The sequence below is a fragment of the Eutrigla gurnardus genome, assembly GCF_963514095.1.
Source record: "Eutrigla gurnardus genome assembly, chromosome: 19".
In the NCBI taxonomy this organism is placed as follows: Eukaryota; Metazoa; Chordata; class Actinopteri; order Perciformes; family Triglidae; genus Eutrigla; species Eutrigla gurnardus.
This window is the reverse complement of record NC_139930.1, coordinates 11,218,052-11,241,584: the sequence shown is the minus strand read 5'-3', so window position 1 is coordinate 11,241,584 and position 23,533 is coordinate 11,218,052. Positions and strand designations below refer to the sequence as shown.

Below are 23,533 nucleotides of genomic sequence, written 5' to 3'. Positions count from 1 at the left end.
AACATGAAAGCATTTTCCTTTCACTTAGATTTAGGTTTCAAAACTTTACAGATTTTGCTAAATAATGTCCACTGTAGTTTAGACGTACAAAAGAATAATTTACTTGCATACCAGTTTAAAGGTTTCCAATAAAACAAAATATGCAATTACAAAGTAGTCTGACATTTTATTACAACTTAGATAAAAGAATATTACATTATGTTACCACAGTTACAATACAGTCATTATGAATGACACCCTGGGTGTCCATTCCTCCATACACAAAGGCCAGATGTATTGTCTCTGAGGCTGCAGGGCTGTTGGCTTGCTGCTCCTCTGCATTTCCCTCACCACACACCCTCCAGGGCAGTAAACACATGGAGTGGTCCAGGCGGTTTGGTGGCATATCCCCTTCAAACTTCATGAGGACCCACTTGCTTTTGTCTGCAACAGAAGGTATGCAGAACTCAACTGCCCCATAGTGTTCATAGATGTAATCATAAACAATGTTGTATATTACATAATGAGGTAAAGATATTCAGTCATTTTAAGGGGAAAATGATGTACCAGTGTTGAATCTGTACATGGAGTTGCTGGCTCCATCTGCAGTCATCCCCCCAAAAATGAATATGTTCTTGCCCAGTGCCACAGCTGAGTGGGCTGCTACTCCTGGCGGGATGTCTCCTTTGGCCTGCACTTTCACCCACTTCATGCTCCCTTTAAAATGGTAGAATCATGTTTTAAGTAAAACAAAACAAACTTCCCAAGTTCTGAAGGTCTCTAGGAAATAGATCGACTTTGATCCTCTTAATAAGGCTAAGGAGAGTTCAGGCTTACTTGTATCAAGAGAGTACATATCATTATGAAATTTGTCTTCAGCCATGCCTCCATGAATGTAGATCTTCGAACCCACTGCAACGACAACATGGCCATGTCTGGCAGGCAGGTTTCTGCCTTGTGTTTCTGGTTGGGACCAGGTGGAAGACACTGGGAATACAACAAGATAAAGGCTATCACATAAAGCAGAACACAACAGTCATATGTTCAGCAGGTGGATTATGCATTAATCACAGTACATAATGTGGTAGCATCAGACAGCAACGCTTACATCCACTTCTTTCTAAAGACCTTTTCTACAGATCTGTTCACTAAGGAGTCAAATTGATTACCAAACTATCAAAAATGCCGGTCGCAGAAGAGTTTGAGTCTTTTTATTGCAGGAAAGGCACAGTTGTTACGAATAACATTAATGGTGGCTTTAATACATCCAGTGTTTTAACTCATCTGGTCTCCATTGTTTGTTGCAACTATTGAGCAAGGCTGTAAAAAACTGAGCGTTTTTCCAGAATTAACCAAAAACTGCCTACTCGCCTCTTGAAATCAGTCTCTGCACATTAAGCCACTTACAACCAGTAGAATCAACTGTAATACATAAATCTAAACCGGTCAATCGAGTTAGGACAAGCCCTCTTTTGTCACAGCCTGGCTCAATGGCTTCGACATACGTGGATATCCAGACAAGTTAAGATTGATTGATAAACACATTTATTTAGAGAATAACAAACCAAAGGTGGGAAGTCAGTAATCAGTAATGTATGCATGTGGTGGATGTGTGAAAGTGTCTAAAACTAAACAGCAGCAGAGGAAGAGAGGTCCATGATCAGGTGGTCAGCTTTTATAACTGGAACCACATCAAGCTCAGGTGTGGCTCAGAGAAAGAACCAGGAAAAGAACACTGACCCCTAGTGGATTGGATAGGTCATCACACATTATTAATTAAGGTTTGTTACACGTGCATTTCCTGATTTCACAGGTTAAAGTATCTCCTGTGTAAAAGCCTGTAATATTTTTGTGTGCAACTTTTAGAAAATAAAACAGGATAAATAACTATGGATTTTTTTCATATGAAATGAATTTGGTTCCCAAATGCAATAGCAATTACAGGATAGATTCTACAGTGTTACAAAATACTAAAAACCTTGCACACCACTGCAGATGTTTTCAATTCTTCTTGATCAGACCTCTGCTCAGGTTAATATTGGTAGCAGTTAGGAAGGGAGATGTCAGTTAATCACTGTCACAATGTACCAGTGCCCTCTCCGTCCTGAGAAGGGATAGAAATAGCTACAAAACGTGAAAACACCTGTGGGGGCATTCCACAGTTTGACACTTATCAATTTCTGTACCTCTAAAAAAAAGTAATTGTTGGTGGTAATACATAATACCCCATAGAAAGATTTACTGGGTTTTGGACATGCATTTATGTTAGACAGATACTTAATTCAACACAAACCTGTATCAAAGACGTGCAGTGTGGAGTCTGAGACAGGTGCAGCTCCTGCTTCCCCACCAGAACAGACATATAGTTTGTCCCCTTGGCAGGCTGAGTTTGTGTGGTATGTCCTGGGACTGGGGGGTTTGCCATTCACCACTACACTCTTCCAGTGAGACCCGCTCTCTGGACACACATGTAAAGAAAGGATCATACTCAGTTTACAGAAATCTATGGTCAAATACTATACAATCAAAGCAACAACATTGGTTACAACATAGTGACCAGGTGGTATTGTTACCTCAATAGACCACATCTACATCTAAAGTGACAATCATGTATGATGTAGAGAATCTACAATCAAACACTACAGACTACAGTCATTGAGTGATGAATACTAATCTGCAAAATCACAAGTACATTTGAGATTTACCTGCTACCTGTATATTCTGGATACAATTGCGATTGCCACTCTGCTGTGCTCCTCCAAACACCCACAGGCTCTGAGGGCAGCTTCTTGGCACAAAGCTGCAGTGTTCATACCGCGACTCCAAACCGCCCCACTCTGGGATGTCCCATTCATGATTATCTGGTGGAGTCGGAAAGAACAAAAATGCATAGAAAGACCTATTCATGTAAACATGCAGATGTCATATCCCCGGACAGATTCTTGGATGACATTTTGTACCTAGATTTATGATGTGTGAATCTGAGAAACTGCCACTGGGGTTGGCTCCCCCAACAATAAAGATTCTTCCCTTTCCTCCATCTTCACATGGAATAAACGTGCAGGTGTGACCCACACTAACACCTGGAGCACCCCCACTTGGCATCAAAGAATACCTGACAACAAAACAAAAACAATTTTAGCAAGAAAAAAAAAAAACACAACATCACAAGTTCAATTAAATCTGAATGTACTTACCATAATCCTTCTTTGGGTTTTTCTAGAGGGTCAAGTACTGGGAGAAACTCCATGGCTGTCAAACCTGTATGAGTTAACCTGTTATTGTTTTGTCATACTTCAGAGATCAGTCAGTGAATCGGTGCAATAACAAATAGCGGACACACTAACGTTACTCGCTTATGATGGTACCCTGTCTACATATTTAGGGTATAAACAGAAGCTCTTTTGAACTATAGCTACAATCGAAGCAACCAAAATACGTAGGTGTGTTATAGATTCCGTCTCTGCTGACGGGTGGCTTGCAAAACACAGTGGTAAATATTACGTTATCTGTTAAATAAAGATTAATTTAGCGACAATACCACTTAGCCAGAGAACACCAGGAGAACGCTGCGAGTGTGAACAAGAATACGCTAACTTACTTGCTAACTCAAAAGAGCCTGTAAAGAACTTCCTCCCCACTAACCTCTTCCGGGTTGAAAGAGGTCGGTATCCTTTGGCAACAATTTGCGGTTATTATTACTGCTTCATGAGACTGTAAAGACAGCCTCGCGCTTAACGGTTAAATACACCTTCCGAACACATTAGCCACAGCGCTACGTTGAAAAACGAATGCGCATTGCGCAACTGGCAACGTTGGCCGATCCAAGCAAGTTACAAACGTAGCTGCCATGGTTGCCTGAAGCGCATGCGCAGTTCATATCCTTCTGCCCATCCCACTGCTTGACGTCGCAACTAGCTAACAAAGTTCTTTATCATGCATAAAACCTGAATGTTGATTCCTCGCAGGCGTTAGCATTGCCATTTTACACTCTTTCACCTAAAAACTCCAAATCCCACTCCAAGTACAAAGGTAAGCTATGGGTGTCAGCAGCGCTACACGTTTTTGCATTGATAATTGGCGTCGCAGAGCTAACATTAGCCAATTATACTATTGCCAACACATGCAAGTCACCGGTTAGAAAGCCCAGCAGTTGAAAAGCAATAACGACTTTTTTTATTATGTTTAGGATATGATAAACTCTTAGCTGGAACGAATTTGACTGATTTTGCCCACCACTCAATTAATTAGTTCAGGCAAAATAAATAAATAAATAAAAATAAATAAATAAAGATGGTGGCAGAAAGTGACACATCTTCCGTAAATTGAAAAGTGCATTATATATTAGACTAAATAATGTTAAATGCCATATTTATCTAAAGTCATACGATTCCAAAATATTAGATATATTAGTTTAAATATCAGAGAAGATGAGCTCATATACAACTATTAGGAGGGACATTGTTGTGGTGCAGTACAGGAAAGAGTGCATCAACTTGGGGACACGTTTTAAAAATGTCTTCATTGTGCTCAAGATTCTTTGAAGAAAAAATAAAACTGAAAAATTGAGGCAACGTTAGTATTTGTCAGACCAGGTGTGTGTCTGTGTGCAGTTTAGGAAATGAGGTACACATTTGATTTATATTTAATTTTACACAATTACCCACCAAATGAATGAACAGTGTCCACACAGTCCTGTTGTGATGGATGTGTCCAGCTCACGAGAACAGCTGATATTACCATTGACAGCCCCAAACAATAACAGCAAAGAGATTATGGGTGAGCATGCGTGAGAGGAGTGAATGGCAGGATGTACGAGAAATAAACACAGGCTAAATAAATACAGGCCGAAGCCTGCTATAGTACTGAATTTATGCTAGAGCTAAATGCGCTGTTGTGCAAATGCAGAGAATGACAGGATAGTGAAACAATATTCAAGATGAAGTGTGTGAGCCCACACCAACTTTTGTGTAGACGTATAAACAAACAAAAACGTAAAAGCACTGCAGTTCAGTTTCAGAGTGTATTAAGTGGAGTTGCAATATCTTTTGGTTACATGTATGTTGCAGTAACTAAGCTGATAATTGCCTTTAACACTTTAGTAAGAAGCCTGAAATTAATACAATAATAATAATTTCATAAATAAATCTGTTATACCGTGTGTATCATATACATGCGCATGCACCTTACCACATTTGGAATAAGTCAACATTCAAAATGCATCCACAGTTGTGACTTCTGTAGATTTAATTTCTCTCCATGTGTCGCTATCATTAGGAAGTTAACTTCCCCAAGTAGGTACAGTATAGCAGTGGGTTGTGCTGACAGTATACATGTAAACATGTATTTCATAACATGTCCAGTAGGTTGTGCCATTGTCCTTTTTGTTAAAACTTCTAATGCCTCATGAAATGTAACTTGGACTGCCTCAGAGTGTTTATGATATTAGCCTGTAGGTTTCGGTAGGTTATTTCTATTGTATTTGTGTCTTTATGTAATATATTGATATATGGACAAAGGATAATATATTTAAATACATATAGTATCCCCTTAAAAAGGATGTCATCAACACAACAACACAAATGCATGTTAGGAAATAATAGTTTTTTAGTTTAGTTTTTTTAGTGTGAGGAGCTGCTTTTCTGTCAGGGTTAATACAAAAGGGATTTTCTAAAATGTATTGTATTTGTCTTCAACAAGGTTTCTTTCAATTACTGCACAAAACAAGTTATATTGTTGCAGAAAAAGATCACCACTCTGATTGTGAGGATGTACCCGGAACTGGGACGATAAAGATTTTAATCTCAAACTGGAATATACACTGACAAAGTCACATTCTGATATGAATGCAAAGCTTCCGGCACAGTCAGCTGTGTTGCCAGATACCATGGGATCAGGGTGAGGAAATCTGGCTCCGTTAAGTCCTCTAGACACTTGCATCTTACCAGCTTAACAAATGAATTAATTCATGAGCAAAATTATGGATGAATATGAGTATTTGTGTTAATATTTGCCAATCAGATCAGGACTGCAGTTTATTAATTTGCATATATATAATATAAGATGTATTGGTGTTAAAAGTGCAATATAAATGAGCACAGAATAATCTCCAAATACATTCATGGAAGACTTCACATGGGTACATTGAGACCTGGAGCAAAGTGTGCTACACTACCATCCTGCATATTTAGTAGCTGACATTGACACATCAAATAAACAGGACAGGCAACTTGGGATGCAACAAGCTAAGCCCCAAAGCAAGCTGAGATTTTCACTTTATAGAAGCTTCATCAAAACAATACATCATCCCGAAATGAATAATGGATATATGGGGGTTGCTTGGATGAATGAATTGCACATTTAGCAAACAAGACCAGGTTCAAGAAAGGAAACAAAACACTGCTCAAATTCTGGTGTCATAAATAATGAATGAGCTTTATCCCTTCAACTGTGCTAGTTTATATGGATTTGTGGACTGAGGGGGTAGGAAGTTTGTTTGAAAATAAGCATACCTATCAGAGAAAGGGCACTTTAACTCAAGAAGCATAAGAATATGTAAAGGAAGACAATAGTATTCTCCTAAAAGAGTGAAGGAGGGTGTCCAAGCGAGTCCATTAATTGAGAAAAAAAAATAGGCTGCAAAACCTTTTTCACAGCACTTTAAAATATTTACGTGTTTCTACAGTAGCCTCGAACGGACAATTTAAAATGAAGTATTTGTTCTGCATCTAGACTGCCAGTACTTCACATACTGATCTTTTATCATGGTTACTCATGTATTTAATATACTTATATCGTGTGTCCCTCACACATTTATGATGCAGCCGTGTGCTCCAGTCTGCTACCACCAGATGCTCAGCAGTCCCTCGTGTCAATCTGGACGTCTCTCACAGCCTTCTGTCTTCTACTTCCACAATTCAGCCCCATTCAAAACTGCACAGTCACGCCTAATCTTCCAGCGCAAATTGAAAACTCATGTCTGAGAGGAATGTCCCGCTCTCTCCTATTTATCTCTGCTATCTTAATTAAGCCTCCCTCGGCTCTACCGTCCCCTTCCAGTTGCACCTGCTATTGCCCATCCCTCACATTTCTCTGCCTTGCACGGACTGTATGTCTTTACCTTGCACTTTATTATCATTATTATTACTCCATGCCTGAACCTATTAGGGCCATATGAGTATTTTGTTATGTATGTCTTCAGGGCACTGTGATTTTGACCTACAACTTGCTGCTTGTGATGTTGCCCATCCAGGTCTAAAGCATTCTGTGGGGTGATATGCTGTATGCTAACAACCCTTGTGCTAACTCTGGCCATCCCAAAAAACATTAAGCAAACTTGTAACATCTAATATTGTCCCCAAATGTTTTCACTGGGCTTTTTAAAACGTACAAGAAAAATAATTCAGGTTCTGTGTGGATAATCTGTTAAATCTAAAGTCAAGTCTAGTGCAACACATGACATGTATTCACATATATGAGTAATTATTTTGCCAATTGAGTGCAAACATAAGCTGCTGTAACTATTTTAGTCCAAACTTACTAATGGAAAAAGGACACCTGCCCTCCGATTCTTTAACAAACACTTTCATGAATCTAATATATTTCTTAAACAATAAACAAACAAAACATATTGAAAACATATAGGCATGTGTTTCCACTGTGCTTGTATTACATCAGCTCCCCCAAATGAACGCTGGAAAAACTCTTCAGGATTAGTGAAGGCGAGATAGTGGGAAAACATTGGGGGGATGGTATATTGGAAAGGCTTTGTTTTGATGTATAGCTTTTGGAAACATGACAAATTGGACAGACTTTCCTCCCCCTGTTGCCATTAAAAGAATGTGTATTTAGTATCTCTGTGGAGGACTGACATATGGAAGTCCAGTTCTGTCCCTGAACACAGAGCATGCCTTGCCACAGTAGAATTATCATGGCCAGTTTCCCCTTCAGGGAAGGAGAGCGTGAGTTTCAATGAACTCCTTTGTTTTCCCTTCACTGCATCTGATAAGGACCAAATGAATCAGGGGCTTTTTCATGGAGGGACAGAATGAGAGGAAACGGATTATGACTTCTCAAAGACCTGAGGAGCGGACAAGAGATAATTGTCGATGTATTTTTGTCAGCCTGAAATAGGTAGACACTGTGTGTGGTTACGGTGGTACACAATTTGCAAGCAGATTTTTTTTCATCTCCTCTAATATAATGTTGAATTTCTTGGTGGGTGGGCGGTTCCTTAATCAGGATTAGCGTAGAAGTTCATCTGTGGGTTAGTGGTACACTGCCACTGGGCAAGATGACAAAATAATGTGCTGTAGTTATTGCTGTTGTGTAACATTTCACCCAGAGGTGTGTTAAATCATGCTGTAAAGTAATCTGGATTATAACCACACAACCACAATGCTGTCTTAATTCTATCAATATTCTAAAGTACATGATTTAATCTGTATATTAATGCCTTTTGTCTTTCATCTTTATTGTTTGCTCTGAAGACGGCTGTACGCTGCTTTTGTTCATGTTATTTTTCATGCGTTTTTTAAAAATGTTTAACTGAATGATTACAGTATCTTTAATGTTTAATAAAAGAAAATGTTATATGTTCATTTTTTAACACTTTCTATTTTTGTTATTCTAATTCTGGGAATCACTAGATCGATCCTTACTGAGCAGACATTGTTAAGTTAACGTGGGCTCTCACATGTGAATAATACTCATGTCTGCGTTCATTTGTCAAATAACTGCAGACCCATCTGACAGCTGCCAAGTACAGTTGTAAACAGTACCGTGAACGGAGGCCATATTGTCTTTGGATCGGCTCCAAATGGTGCTAAACCAACCAGCCCATAGAAAATCAGGTAAATGCTCTTGTTATTATAATATACAGCAGTTGTGTCTGTTATAATGTTGTTTAACCTCAAATCCAAAGCCATCTGTCACTGCTAGGTGACTCATTAGTAGCAATAAACAACAAAAGGATTAAACAGAATTAATAAAATAAATCCTGCAAAACAGGCTTTTACGACAGTTGTGCATTATTTTAATAATGAATATTTTTTATGCTCACTGGATAGACGGCCGTAATTAATCGAATGATGTTGCTGTTCTTCACAAGCCACATTTAGTCCACTTTTAGGGCAGGCAATGATCAAATCCTGCCAGAGGCTGTAGCTTGCGTAAATGAGGAAGCTGTCGAGTGACCGTGACACAGTATACAGAAATATAACGTTTGAACTTTTGTGCATATTGTGCATATGTATGCACATTTAATGAAATAATGGACAATAAAATATATTTGTTACTTGGAAACAAAACAGTTGACCTAATTGTCAACCATACTAACAGGTCAACTCACTCAACGCGATATTATACTCTCTAACATTTTCATGTTTTAACATCTACATGTGATCCCTCCCTGCCTTTAACTTCTCACACACACACACACACACACACACATACACACACACACACACACACACACACACACACACACACACACACACACACACACAAAAGCAGGCATCAAGTTTCGTTTCTTCTCATCTCTGTAGTTGCTGAAACCATCTAATCTACAGTGGCAGCTAGCATGCTCCCTCCACGATGGCTTGTGTCAGCGTTTACCTGCGGAAGGACCCTGACAGTTTACCTGAGACTTCATCCTTCCTCCTCTCTACCCATGGTGAGGTTTATTCCTTTTCATTTCTTTATTGTTCAGGAACATATACAGCAGGTTTAGACTGTAGTATGTTGTTTTTGGCATTAATCCACAAGAGCATCAAAAAATAGAAAAGAGTGTCTGTTTGTCTTAATCCGTCATAGTGACAGTAAAGGAATTTGTCCAAGTTGTATAAAGGATTGCGTCACATAGGTCTGCCAGCTCCGACACTTGATCCTGCAGCTGTCTAACTTGAGAAGCATTACTCACAGCAACAAGCGGGCTCAGATGATGCAACAAGTCCTCTTTATCTGGGGACACCCTGAATCTTTTATAGAGGGTGTTCGGTAGACTGGAGGAGGGCTCACCTGTTTACTGTAAGACCCAAACCATTATCATCCATTGTCCAGTATTCATCAAGCCAGACAAATTAATATGGATAACATATTACAGGACGGAGATGTGGGGGGAGGCTTTTGTATTTATATATAAGTCCTGACTGTGGCTGATTCTAAAGGTCTATTCAGAGGTTTAATTCTCAAACAGCTTTATTGTAAAACATCAGAGAAATTAATGTTTTAATTTTTTCATAAAATTGCAATGTAGTTACCGTACTGACAATGATCCAAATTAATGTAGGATAATAGGTTATGTCTTTATTTAGTTTCCTCAGGGACACGCACCCTAGAGCTTTCTTTGCCTTTATGAAGTGAAGCACTGGCCCAGTGAAGGGACCCTTTTCCATTGTCCAAGGTTTATGGACCATTCATACCTTTTTCTGCCTCGCAAATTCTCCCATCTTGTTGCCATGGCTTCTCAATTATCCCATCACTTTGTGGAAATACAAGAAAGTGGGTTTATGGAGGGACCCAGTCTAGCCCTGAGCTTTTTTGCTGTGTCGGCGACACCTAGATCTTACCCACACATGTCCCTTTTGGGTTCATCTCCAAAATTCGCTTGGGCACCCTCCTTCACTCTCACATTGGTGCCACAGACATATGCCTGACCTCTGCAGTCTTAAAAAGAATGAATGATTTCTAGCATCTGTGTGTGTGTGTGGTCTATTTTAACAAGCCCTGCTCGCTCAGCCTGACATCTGGCATTCCATCCAAAACAGTAAAGTTAATACTTTTTGATATGCGGCATCCTCGTGCTGTGCATAATCTTCCCACTTGGAGACTCATTGAGTTGATTCAGATAGCTTGCCCTTTCAGAACTGGGACAAACTTTGCCACAAGCTTTCCTTCTTCCAGAAAGCCTCTACTGTTTGTCTGAGTGTGTCTGTGGCCACCTTAAGGGAAATACTTTTCACTGCCAAAGAGTGAATTACAGTCAGAAGCCTGGTCAGGACCTAATGTCTTGACTTCCCATTGGGCATTGGTATCTTCCTCTACAAATTACAGTTTCTTTCCATGATATGTAAAGAGTGGTGTCAATTGTCCATGTGTTTAGAGTATTACTCTTTTCCAACACTATAGATCATTCTGTAAGCAACAAAACAGACAATCCTAACCCCTCTACAGGCACACATTTGCTCACTGAGGCACGTAACTAGCATCCAAATCTTTTATGCTGCCTAATAGTAAGAGAAAATAGCCCACTTGGCTTCCAGGAAATTAAAAGTAACATGACAGGTTTTTATATGTAACTACTGACTGCAGAGGTTTGAGTTAAATTTCTTCTTTTGCTACCTTTTTGTTTGACAGTCACAGTGTGAGACACTGTAAGGCAGATTACTGCACCACTGAATTAGGTTTGAGGCAATCTATGAGTCAGACAGAGAACGGTTGTAGATGAAGGGTTGATGGGGAGAGAAGAGAGGAATGAGCGATAAGAGTGGAGAATAGACAGAGAAACACTGAAAGAATAAAGAGGGTTTGTCAAATTTAAGTGCACTTTAAAGGGATATTTTCCCCCACTTAATTTAAGGAATAAATGTACTTTATGCTTAGACATCTTTCTAGTTTGAGGAATAATTATGGATGTCCTACTCAGAAATGTTTAATGTTATTGCAATTTATTGGAGATAAATGGAAAAAATTACAAATCTAGTTGACATAGAGTTTGTGAGTCTTCAAATTGTTTTATGTATATACCAACAAAAAAAGCCTTCACCTTATTTGTATCTTCATTCCATATTCTTTCCGGCACATAGAGCAATTATCTTTCTTCCCCTTGAATGGATAAGCCTGAAATAGATTGTTTGTAATTGATGAAAGTTTCTTGTCGTCATGATTAAAGTGCACAGAGCATTTCAGAATATGAAAAGTTAAAAACAGGCCCAAGGCCTTTTAGAAATATGAAATGTGGAGCCTTCCAGACACTGAATTCCCCCCAGGTCTATCTCTTTGAAGCCATCAAACAATGCCCTACTGTTCTGTCTGTCAAAGCATGTGGGCATCTGATATATAGGTGTCTGGTGGATTCAATGTGGGCACAATGAATTCAATCTACTCCTCCGATTAAGTAATGCAGTAAAAGCTCCATCTCACTGGTCTTGGCAACAAACATGGAGGAAGGAGTTTTTCAAACTTTATATAACAAGCTTGTTAAAAGAAATACAGCAAGTGGAAGAGAGAGGACACCTTGCATGTCTCATCTAATCTGCTCTTTGTTCCCCTCAGATCAAATGGGATGAATTGGCACTCGCCCTAAATAACAACTCTTGAGTTCTATACGCAGCAGTTTCCCAACTTTTCCCCCCCAGAATTGCTCCCGTTCTCACAGAAAATGTTTCAGAACATGGATTAAGTCCAGCCTCTTTTCTTGCTCCTTTCAGCTGATAATGGCTACTTAACTGTCGCATAAAGACCAACAGTGTCCCCTGGCCTGGCTTTATTGGATGCTGTTGGGGCACATGTTTTCAAATGTAAATGTGACAAAGAAGCAGCAAAGCCTATGAAAGCAGACAGAGATGGAGTGGGAGGTACAGGATAACACACACACACACACACACACACACACACACACACACACACACACACACACACACACACACACACACACACACAACCTTCAATGGCCTTTTCTCTCTTTCTTTAGTCATTTAATTGAAGATTTATTTTCCGATTACCTTCAATGCTTTTTAGAAAATATTAAAGACTATTCCTACAATAAATGTAAAGGACACATTAAGAAAGAAGAGGGCATGACCTGGGTGTCCTCGTCTTTATTTTCAGCCCTGAGTTGTCATCAACATCATGTCTAAAGCCTCAGAGGTACATGGCAGTGTAGCATCTTCTTGAGTGATACCTTCACTGACAGGGCCCCTGTTGCAATGACAAAGTAGGACATTTCAGACACGTTGCTTTCTGACAGACTGTGGCAAAATGGATGCTGCTGTTATTTATGTCTGGACATTGAAAACCAATAACAGATATTAAAGTTCATCCTTGATATCTGACACATGGCTGGATGACATTTTTGACATACACAGTATACATGTTGTTTGTCCAGTGCTGGTCCGTGTGCTTTGGTTGGTTAAACATTTGCGTTGAAAAAATCTTGTATCTTTATTTTTACCCCACATACATTTGCACAAATTTAATTTACAATTTCTTAAAGTTGTAATTGGAAGTCTGTTTATTGAAATCGTATTTACTAGCAGATGATGTCGTTATCAATGAAATTAAGTCCAAACTCAATAGACTTCTTTGAGAAAGAAGATCCAAAACTAAATGGAAGGGTTGCTCAAGTGGAATGACAAAATGTGACATGTTCAACACAGATCATCTCAGGGAAATGTCTAGGTACAAACAACACGAAGGAATGGAAATCAAGCAAGTATGACACACTTGATGTTGAAATTTGAGGGCATTTACATAATTTTTAAAATGTTTTAAATTAAACATGAGATGTCTGTACTGTTTTAAAGATGTGAAGAATGAGTCAACTCACAGCCATTCACAGCTTTGTCCCAAACTGGAGACCAGTTATGTTTGCAGAATGATAGCAGGGGCGGTGACTGTGTTTTATAGCATCAGAAGAAATAGAGCAAATAATTAAATCTACACAAGGATTTCGAGGAAACTTGTCTTTTAATTTGCAGCTTTCTGAATAGCAATGTCTTCATAGTGCTGACTCTTAGTAAATACAAACGCTAGAAAACAAACGCTTTGACCTTTGTAGTGAGTAATATGTACTTTCTTAAGTGCAACAGTTGAGTTTATCCTTTTAAAATATTTTTTTGAATGTCCTGTCTTTCAGTATAACCTTTTCTGCCTCTCCAAAGTGCTCAATACGTTTATTGTTGAGGTGACTCATTATTTTTTTACTGCTGCGATAAAACCTCTCATTCTAGACCTTTTATTATGCTGCATTATTTTAATTATAGACTCTCTTAAATACTTTCTCTATAAAGGTTGTAAGGCTTGCAACTCCCTAAAACCAAAGGCTTGTTTCTTCTTGACCTTCCTTCACCTGGACAAGCCAGGCATTTCAAATTCACTCCGGCTCTTAATTCTGCCTTGCACAGCAGCGCATCTGCTCCATGGTCACATTCAGTGTGTGAATTGAGTACACTTTCTTAAGAGACAAAGATGCCGAAGTGGACCTTTGCTTACGATCTTAAAAGATTGGCAGCAGCACATTCAAGTAAAGTTAATATTATTCATAAAGCCCAGAATCACAGAGGAAATTTGCTTCAGAAGTAAAACTCATCAGTCTTCCGGATTTGTGGAACTCGAGGAATATTTTGTATGTTTAAATTTCTTGTGATGGTTGAACTTTACTCCTTGATGGAAATGTCTGATTAGAGTAGATTGGGTAGTCATGCGTAATTCCTAGTGATTTATTCAGAGGTAGAGTGTTTCAGGGCACTACACACACACACACACACACACACACACACACACACACACACACACTGTGCTATCTATCTGTACTGCACGTGTGCTGAAGTGTATTAACATGTTTGTGTGTGGTGGGTGCGTTTTCAGTGTATTGACGCACAGTGCTGCCTGCCCTATTAATTCCCTCCTACACAAGCTTCAACCTCTCTTCCAAAATGTCAGCGTTCCACTCTTTCAAGCCGTTAGCATTCTTAAAAAGACAGCTCTCTTCTCTTTTGTGCCTGCTTATTCTTCACTCCTTCCTCCCCTGCCGTCTGAAAACCTCATCTGGCACAGTTAACACCCCAAATGACTGATATTTACCCCGTATTAATGGTCTTTCATTCTTTGTGTGAGCTGATGTTACAAATGAGGGCAATTATCTTCTGGAGCAATATATTGATCATATTAGTTTAATGTATCAAACGCCTTCAAGGTGTCAGCTTTTACTGATCTGTCTTAAGCACAAAATACACTGTATGTTACAGTTGTAATGTCTTCATGGCCATTCCTTTGGCAGTCTGCATTTACCGATATCCGTTTGCTTTGGCTTCTTACTGCACTTTGATAAAGATTGTGTTTGATATTTTAAAGACTTCATAACTACCAACAGGTTCAGACGTACCAGGAAGATATTTCAAGCAGTGTTCTCACTTTGTTCTTCCGCGCTGGCCAGCAGCACAAAACCATGCCAAGTTCAGTGTGGGAACGACAAACATCCCTTGTACCCAAGCCCTTGAGTGCCAGCAGCGTTATCACACAGCGAGGCTCCCACATCTTAGCTTCGGACTGTGCTCTTATGAGAAGGATTCATTTAGAATAGCACAAAGCCAATGTTAGCAGTGGCCATGTCAACATGGCTAACAAGTCTCCTAGAGCTGCTAGCTGCGCTACGGAGACGTACAGGAAAGGAGAGCGAGAGAAACCGGCAGACGAAGTGTGAGTGAGGGAGGGAAAAAGTGACAGATGACAGACAGTGGACACACACACACACACACACACACACACACACACACACACACACACACACACACACACGGTCCCGGCTCCCAGAGGCTGTATGACCTTTTTTGGTTTGCATCTGGGTTGCACTTTCAAAGCTGTTCTCATGCCTCCTCCTGTTCCAGTTCTCCAATATTGTCAAGTTCAACATCGTGAGAGTGAAATGAATAGCTGATTTTACATTGATGCCAAAACTATGCCTCGTTATCAATATCAAAGCGGGTTGTTTGGTAAACGCAATTATTTGCTTACCACGCTCATATCTGTCAAATATGTAGCTACTGCCAGAAGGTGGTTATCTTATTTCAGCATAATCCCAGGGAGCTAGCCTGGCTGCTTTTACGGGAGCTGTGTGCTGGACTATTTCGTGTCCAAGTGCAATGACTACCTGGATTTGTGTCGTCACTGTGACGTTGCTGGGCAACCAGCGAGACTCCAGGCAGTCACAGCAGCCAAGAAATAGTTTACAGAGGTAGAAAAACCTCTGTAAAATCCGTCTTTTACAAAGATAAGAAAATAATCCTCCCTGAGCCATTCTTTTATGTAAACCATTCCTATCGATAATGACACCGGCCCCCCCGTCATGACCTTCCTTTCTCTCTTTTTCAATAGGTCAGCTGAAGCTGTCAATCATCCAGGAGGAAGACGTGCTTGTTGTTAGCAGTAAGTACTTTTAAATTGTGTTCATAGAGAGAAAAACTTTCTGCCATGTTTATTTTCATGAAGTATTCAGTATGTGCCTTCTTAAAGCTGATGGCTGATGCAACTTTTTTTCTATAGCACATATAATTTGCATCATATGAAATAAAACATTGAATGACATGAGTGTAGATCACCAGTCAATTCATGACATTAATGAGAAAAGGCGTAGGTAGGTGGGAAGGGTGCTGGGCACATTAATCCAACTAAAGTGACTGTTTATTTTGGTCTCCCAGCAACCAAAAGCCATGTACGCTCTTTCTTTTGTTTATGATTTGCCATCTCCTCTCTCAGATCTTTTGTGCCCCTGTCATTTCCTGAGTGAATCGCCATTTACTCATCAGATGCCAAACTAGATGTTTTGTCTTCTAGATTATGCAACTCAGTACAACATCACAAACTATGTCCTCAAAAATGACTGTAGTCTGAACAACATGTCTCAACAAAAGTCTAGTGAACTCAAGGAAGTATTATTTTTTATTTCAGGGACAGATGCTCTCTTTGCATATATAAACCTGAATATGTAAAACCAACAACCAAGGAACTTTTGATACATCCATGTTTGTCACCATGAATAATGCTTTATCATAGACCTGGAGTCAAAGTTTTTGAGATTTTACATTTGTCATCAGGTGTTATCCAAGAGGAATAGTCATCAGATATAATGGTTTTGTCTTTATTAAGTTGATATTTTGGTATTGTCTTGAAATATCCTGAGACCAAAATGTCAGACTTAATATAACCTAGCGTTTCTTTATTTATGTGATTTTTGAGCCCCATGTGGAAGCTTGCAAAGCCCTGTCATGTATTATCATTTTCCTGAACTTAATACGAGTTGTATGGAATCCCACTGTGACTGTTCTTTGGCCCGGGATAAAGTACCCACAATAAAATGACTATGCTGGCAATGACGAAGGCAGAGAAAAAGTGCATCATGTAAATATATCTTGAGCAGCTGTCTCTATAAAGTATGGCCCTTATTGGTTCTCAGTCATTGGAAATACTTAACAACTTCTTACAAATCATTTTCACAGCTTGTTATTTCAGCAGTCAGACATCCTCTTATTCTTCCTCCACATATCTCAATCTAGAACCAAAAATATGGGTGAGTTCATGTGAATAAGCCAAGCCATCACATTCTGCCCCTCTGTCCCTCCCAGCAGCCACAATCCCATTTCCTCAAACCCATCCACTGCCATTGTCTTCCTGTCCACCCGCTTTTCATTCCTGTCCCAGTCACCTCACTCACACATCCAGCCGCTCCCTCCTGCCCTGCTATAACCCCTTTCCCTTCAGTCCCACGGTGAAGGGACCTTCCATACTCACCTGCTCCCACTTTCCCCATCAGTCATGAGAAAGTTATTGAACAAGCCTTTTTCCACACACTCCTTGCCAGGCTGTCAACGTTGCAATGATCTTGCTGTTACCTGAACTTGAACCTGAACCCTTGACTCGATGTGTAACTGCCTGCCTACCTGTATCTTTATCTGCCTGCCTGCACCTGCCTGTAAGCCTATATAGAACCTCTTTGTGGGAATAAATCATTGAACTCTTCCACTCTGCCAGCGTTTCCTTAGCCATGGTGCTATAACATTAACTAACACAACAGCCCATTTGTCCCCAAACACAGCAGCTTGCCTCGTGCATCTGCAAAATATGCTTCCACATTTTATTCTTTATGGATTCATAACATTCATGCACACCTGCTCTAAACATTCATTCAGAAATATTAAACACCACACACATTCTGAGCCACTGAGCTTTATGTGGAGCAGAGCATTTCTAGGTCCAGTTTTAGTTTGGTATTGGTGACGTTGGCACCTGAAAATGAGATATGCATGTGCATAATTAATGTGACTACAAAGTCATCATTTATTCAGTTCTGTTTGTATGTGCTCACAGTTTTGGAGGCTAGGGGTATGGTGGACGAGGGCCAGGGGTCATGTGACTCTTATGTTAAGGTATGTACCACAGTACAGAATTATAAACATAAAAAAAACACACTGACACAATGATGGAGGCTTTACTTTTATTTTTCCTGTCCTCTTCAGATCGGCATGTTTCCAGACAGTCATCCTAGCGACAGACAGAAGACTCAGATGGTCCCTCACTGTAGGAACCCCATCTTCTTACAAACCTTTTGCTTGTAAGCATTCAATCAATTTCTAAAAATAAACATATTTTGGTGTAGTTTCATTTAAATCAGCTGGGTCCTAAGTGAAAGGAGGTTTTGCTTATAGCTCAGATTTGATGATATTATGCGCAGAAAAGATAAGGATATGGATGCGACGAATATGCAAATAAATGCACGTCCAGCTTTGCGTTTTGCGTACACAGCTTTTGATTCTCGCTTAATTGTGAGCTGTTGACACCAAACAAATGTTCACTTGATAGTAACAAATAAACTCTTAAAACGAGAGACAAGTGAATGAAAGTGATGTTCTTTCCTGTTCTCAGTGTTGTCAGTGAAGGAGACCTTCATAAGAGACTGCTCTTCACGATGTGGAACTCTGACTCCACAACAAGGTGCCTGCTGGGAGTCTTGATGGTGTTGTTGGTATGGTTGATGATAACAGGGATAACAAAGACAATTGTTTTGGGAGTGCCATATGAATTATTATTTAACATGTTTGTTTTTAAGATGCTGTTTCCAACTAGAGCAGTGAAACACCATTTTATAATTGATGCTGCTGCATGCTTCTGTGTGTTTGGCTGTGTGTGTGTGTGTGTTTCCTTGTATGGCTGTTTCTGAATCTGGCAGAATGAATGTGTTACTCTCGCCTCCCTGCCTCACCAGACTTAAGCTGAAACAGGGTCATTGCTGGGGATGGAGGACATATGGTCGAATGAGTCACAAATGTCTTACGCTGTCTTGTATTGAGAGGACAGATAAAGAAGAGCAGTGCTATGTGCTAGAAATACTGACGAACACTAGTTTGGACATGTTTTATGTGGTTCAAGGCTGTTAGAGGAGAATTTTTTTTAAATAAGTCTTGCTGTAGGGACACATAAAAACAAAATATCACATGCAGCATGTGTTGCAAAGGATGCATACAGATGTACTGTATGCAGGGACAGGCTGACACGCTTGGTTGAGTTAAGATCATGGAATGATTATAAAGATAAAGACCCTTTGGGACAGTTTCTGGGACACAGATTAAGAGTGATTTACTCATCTTTGGTAAGCAATTAAGCCTCATTCACACCAAATGTCCCTTGGTATTAATTGGGAAAAGCCAGTAGGAACACATGTTTCCAAAAGTAGTACACATTTGCCTGTGTGTATTAATTAAGTCAATTTATTGTGCTGATAATATTCCAAGTATAGCTTGCCCAAGAACTTGATTTATTTAAAGCGGAGAGTACCCTGCCCTCCTTCTGGCAATAGATATGAATTAACTACAAGATTAAAGAGGTAGACTTGTACATGCTCCCATTTCCTTCGGTTCTGAGGGGTTCTGTACTCTCTGCTACCTCTGAGAGCAAAGGGAGTGAAAGGAAGGCTGGAAGAAGTGGTACAAACCACAATTGGCTAACGCACTCCGTCTAGACTGCAAGCGCTTTTTATAAGCACGTCTCACACCCTCTCATTTTGATCTGTGCAGATGTCTGCATCGGCTATGTGCAGGAGCATAGCTCTCTGAAGTGTGTATTTTGGCTTCAAGTCTATTGTTTCAACAATATGCATGTAAACGGGAGGTTGATGCCCAATAAAAAAGGCACAGAATAACTGTGGAAGTGACTCATCAGCATTGTGTGTAGTTCCGTTAGCTGAGGCCGGTGAAGAGTAGTGAGTGGGCAGTCAATCAACGGCAATACAGCCAACATGGAAGAACCAGGAACAACAATTAAACTCTGCGGTCTCTGCAGGGCTGATCTTTCCTCCCCTTTGTTCCTTAGAAGCAATTTCAAATTGAGTCGGGACATTTTTATTAAAATGTGCTTATTCAACTCTCCCCTCTGCTGCTGTGTAGAAATTGCAATGCCTCTTCAGCAGATCCTCTTAACAACTACAGACCATCGGCCAAGGTGTTTCTGTAGCCCAACATGAAGCATCCCTCGTGGTGTTGATAAAACAGACGTAACGTATTGCTCATGTCAGGAGTTTAGAGGTGAGGCTGATGATAGGAGCAGCACTAAACTTAGACCAGACTTAGAGTTTAGACGCTAGGTATCACTGTTTTGTTTTGCCCTGCTCAATCATCCTATTCTTATCTACAAAAGATCCTCATTATACCAAACGAGTCAACATGGACTGCCAGCTACACAGACTTATTTATCTATAACGGTAAGAAGCTTCACAGAGTTTGATCTGTGTTTGACCCTGCAACTTTGATGAAAAAGCAAAGCAATATACTTAGTAATGATTGCAACAGAGGATTTTTTGTTTTGTGTAAAAATAACTAAAAGGGAGACTGAAAGGTGCAGCTGGGAAAAGGACCGTAGGCAGAAACTACAGGATGCTTTTTTTTTTTAAGCTTTTAGTGACATTTTTGCCAACTGTTGGATGGTTTGCCATTGCATTTGTTCAATATTCATGGTATATTCATGGCTTATCAACTTTGGTCATCCTATATTCATAACAATTGAGTGGAAATCTGGTACACACATTCATATCCCTCTCAGGACAAATTTTAATCACTTTGGTAATGACTTAACTTTGAATCCTTAGGTTAGTTTGAATTGACCCAATAGTTTGATTTATAATTAAATACCTGCAAACTACGGACATTCCTATCCGCGTCATCTTTACTCTGTGTCTAATTCTCAAATGTTATCATGCTATCATGCTAATATACAATGGTGAACATGCCTAACATTTTACTTCACATAAGCTTGTCAGCGTCTCCGTTGAATGCATTAGGATGCCTTTAGCATGTTAATCCTTTAGGCTCACAGAGGTACTAGCTGGTAGAGCGGGCTATTATAAACTCAATATTGTATTCTGTCAGTGCAGCTGAGCTCTTTCGGTCACTGGCTCATTCTACTGAGTAGAGCCGAGAAACATTTCAGGTGTTTATTTGCGCTGACAGCAAGTTTGCCCTCAAAGCGGAATCCGCAGCTGCATTAGTACTGTCCAGCTGGAAGGTTGTCCAGAGCTGTTTTTCTCAACTATGCATAATAAAACATCCCCACCCCCTCCGCCACCACCACACACACACTCCCACAACTCTGATAATATATTTGTCCAGTGTCAGTATGTTGACACATTCACGACATTTTCTTCCCCAGGTGTCACATTTTAACAGCTTTAAACTTTTTATTATTGTTTTGTTTATCGTCATTATGTTTTACTATGCCTCTAACAACACCAGAATCACCCAAACGATCAGCCTTCTTTGCAATACATAAGTCTGCATGGATATGTGGGATGATGTTGTTTTTGACAAAATGTGATACTTGGATGAAGGGCATCACATTGAGTTATTTGTATTTGTCGTTAGTTCGGTGGGATTTAATGCTTTTGAAGGAAAAAAAACACATTTCAGATGTCAGACCTGAGTTAGATTACACATCGGCTTTACTGGGCTTTACTTAATTGATTTTTTTGTATCCTACTTATTCATTCTCTCTGTGTCTCTCTCTCTCTCTCTGTATCAACAGAATGAGTGCACTGCTGGGTTGCATGAGCTTTGGTGTGCGCTCCCTTATGGACCCAGACAAGGTAAATGAGAAAACAGAGATTACGGGTGTAAAGACATTCTGTAAACAACAGCAACAGCATAGCTCCCACTTCAACACTATCTCTCTCTCTCTCTCTCTCTCTCTCTCTCTCTCTCTCTCTCTCTCTCTCTCTCTCTCTCTCTCTCTCTCTCTCTCTCTCTCTCTCTCTCTCTGTATGTGTGTGTGTGTGTGTGTCCGCCCATTAGACCATGAATCTAAGAGTTTAGTTCAGTGTGAATGAATTTCAGTGACCTCAATAGTTGAGAGGAAATACTTTGGGGTTACAGTGTAGCAATGTTGCCTCCAGTCACTGGAGTAAAAACAGTTTGAGTCTCTCTCCACTGAAATGTTATGTGACACATATACACACTCATGCATTCCCTATTTAAGTCTCACTGAATCTCGTGTCTTTTTTTTTCGGACTGAACTGAGGTCAGACTTCTTTTTTTAATTACAATGTAACTGCAAAAATGTTGGTCAGATAATGTTGCACATTTAGGTTATGTAATTACACATTGCATAAAGGCAGTGTATTCTGTGGCCAAAACATATATGCATCTAACCTTTAACTGTTACTGCAATGACAACAACACCCGCTTCATTGTTTTCTATCACACAACAAAGCCCAAAGTCGATTCTAAGCTGTCAAAAAAACCAGCACATCCTGTTGTCATCACACAAAGTGTAGGTTTTCTAACTGTCTTGGCTATCCGATGTGAGAACTGAATACGCTCACAGATTCTAAAACAAGAGTACAAGTCTATGGCTATTTTGGTGGCTGCACATGTATTTGTCATTAGTTTTGCACATATTTAGTCAGAAACCAAAGTTTTTGAATTTTTGACCTGATGGTGGTGCTAGTTTAAAAGTTAAGGGATCATCAGAGTGAAATAATTTAATTATGAGGTGGAACTAATTTTTCATGGAGATAATTTAGTCTGAAACAAAGTGGAGGATCGACTGCCAGCTTGACCAACAGGCATTGCCATCCCTAGACATGACACAAAAAGAGGGACACCACTACATCCCGCACACTTACATCATAATATAAGAACACATCCCTCTTTCTTCCCAAACTGTCCCTGGTGATAGCAGATGAATGTGCGTTGCTCCTCGGCTCAGAATAGGTTCTCCTCCCATGTACAGTTTCTCCCTATAACTGCTTCTCTGAGCTGCTTCCCGTCCGGATTTAATTATTAACTCAAATGCATCCAGCAGTTTTCCAATTGCCTTTGCATATGTGCAAATTGTCTCCCTGCAGTGTACTACATATTCACTCTAATTCACATAACAAAAACAGAAGCATCTGCGTGCATATTAAGGCCACATATTGGTTCTTGAGAAAGGAAGCCTGTATGCTCATTGTGGTTATAGCACAGATGAGAAAACGTCTCCAACGTTTCTGTACTGTCAGTTATTGCACTCATCAGCCCTTTACCAAAGGAATATTCTGCACCAAATGAAACCGATAATTAGGGCTTTTTATAAAGCCCTAATTGAGTGTCTTGGTGACGTCGTGGTTTAAAACACATGATAATCTGGAGTTCAAATCACTGCATATAAAAAAGAAGCTTATACAGTAAAAGTACAGTAAAAAAATTCTCTGCTCCCTTTGTCTCAATCATCAGAATTTGGCATCAATTTTATTCTATTTCCCCCAAGCTTTAAGCATTTTTTAGTATTTTGTTTTGTCAGGATGGCGGAGAAGTTG

General features: G+C 39.7%; 2 protein-coding genes across 4 annotated transcripts in view; one reads left to right on the top strand and one right to left on the bottom strand.

The window, feature by feature from the left end:
- Positions 1 to 146: 146 nt before the first annotated feature.
- Positions 147 to 3,780, bottom strand: rabepk (Rab9 effector protein with kelch motifs). Of its 3 annotated transcripts, none has more exons than XM_084035814.1 (8): positions 3,581 to 3,780; positions 3,177 to 3,240; positions 2,940 to 3,094; positions 2,685 to 2,840; positions 2,273 to 2,437; positions 817 to 966; positions 547 to 696; positions 147 to 423 (listed from the first exon to the last, which is right to left on the bottom strand). In XM_084035814.1, exons 2-8 carry the CDS (start codon positions 3,227 to 3,229, stop codon positions 197 to 199), a joined length of 1,056 nt encoding a protein of 351 aa, XP_083891940.1. In that variant the 5' UTR covers positions 3,230 to 3,240; positions 3,581 to 3,780; the 3' UTR covers positions 147 to 196. The 3 variants fall into 3 exon arrangements, with proteins under 3 accessions (XP_083891940.1, XP_083891939.1, XP_083891941.1); XM_084035813.1 differs by having other exon boundaries at positions 3,625 to 3,780; XM_084035815.1 differs by lacking the exon at positions 3,581 to 3,780 and adding an exon at positions 3,521 to 3,576.
- Positions 3,781 to 9,573: 5,793 nt separating this feature from the next.
- rgs3a (regulator of G protein signaling 3a) overlaps positions 9,574 to 23,533 on the top strand; it is a gene marked incomplete at its 5' end in the record, with an annotated part of 116,208 nt that continues 102,248 nt past the window's right edge. The window contains 6 exons of the mRNA XM_084035788.1: positions 9,574 to 9,652; positions 16,072 to 16,122; positions 18,061 to 18,119; positions 18,210 to 18,304; positions 18,616 to 18,684; positions 21,763 to 21,823. Of these exons, the coding sequence (XP_083891914.1) occupies positions 9,574 to 9,652; positions 16,072 to 16,122; positions 18,061 to 18,119; positions 18,210 to 18,304; positions 18,616 to 18,684; positions 21,763 to 21,823 (414 nt within the window). The remainder of the gene's footprint in view (positions 9,653 to 16,071; positions 16,123 to 18,060; positions 18,120 to 18,209; positions 18,305 to 18,615; positions 18,685 to 21,762; positions 21,824 to 23,533) is intronic.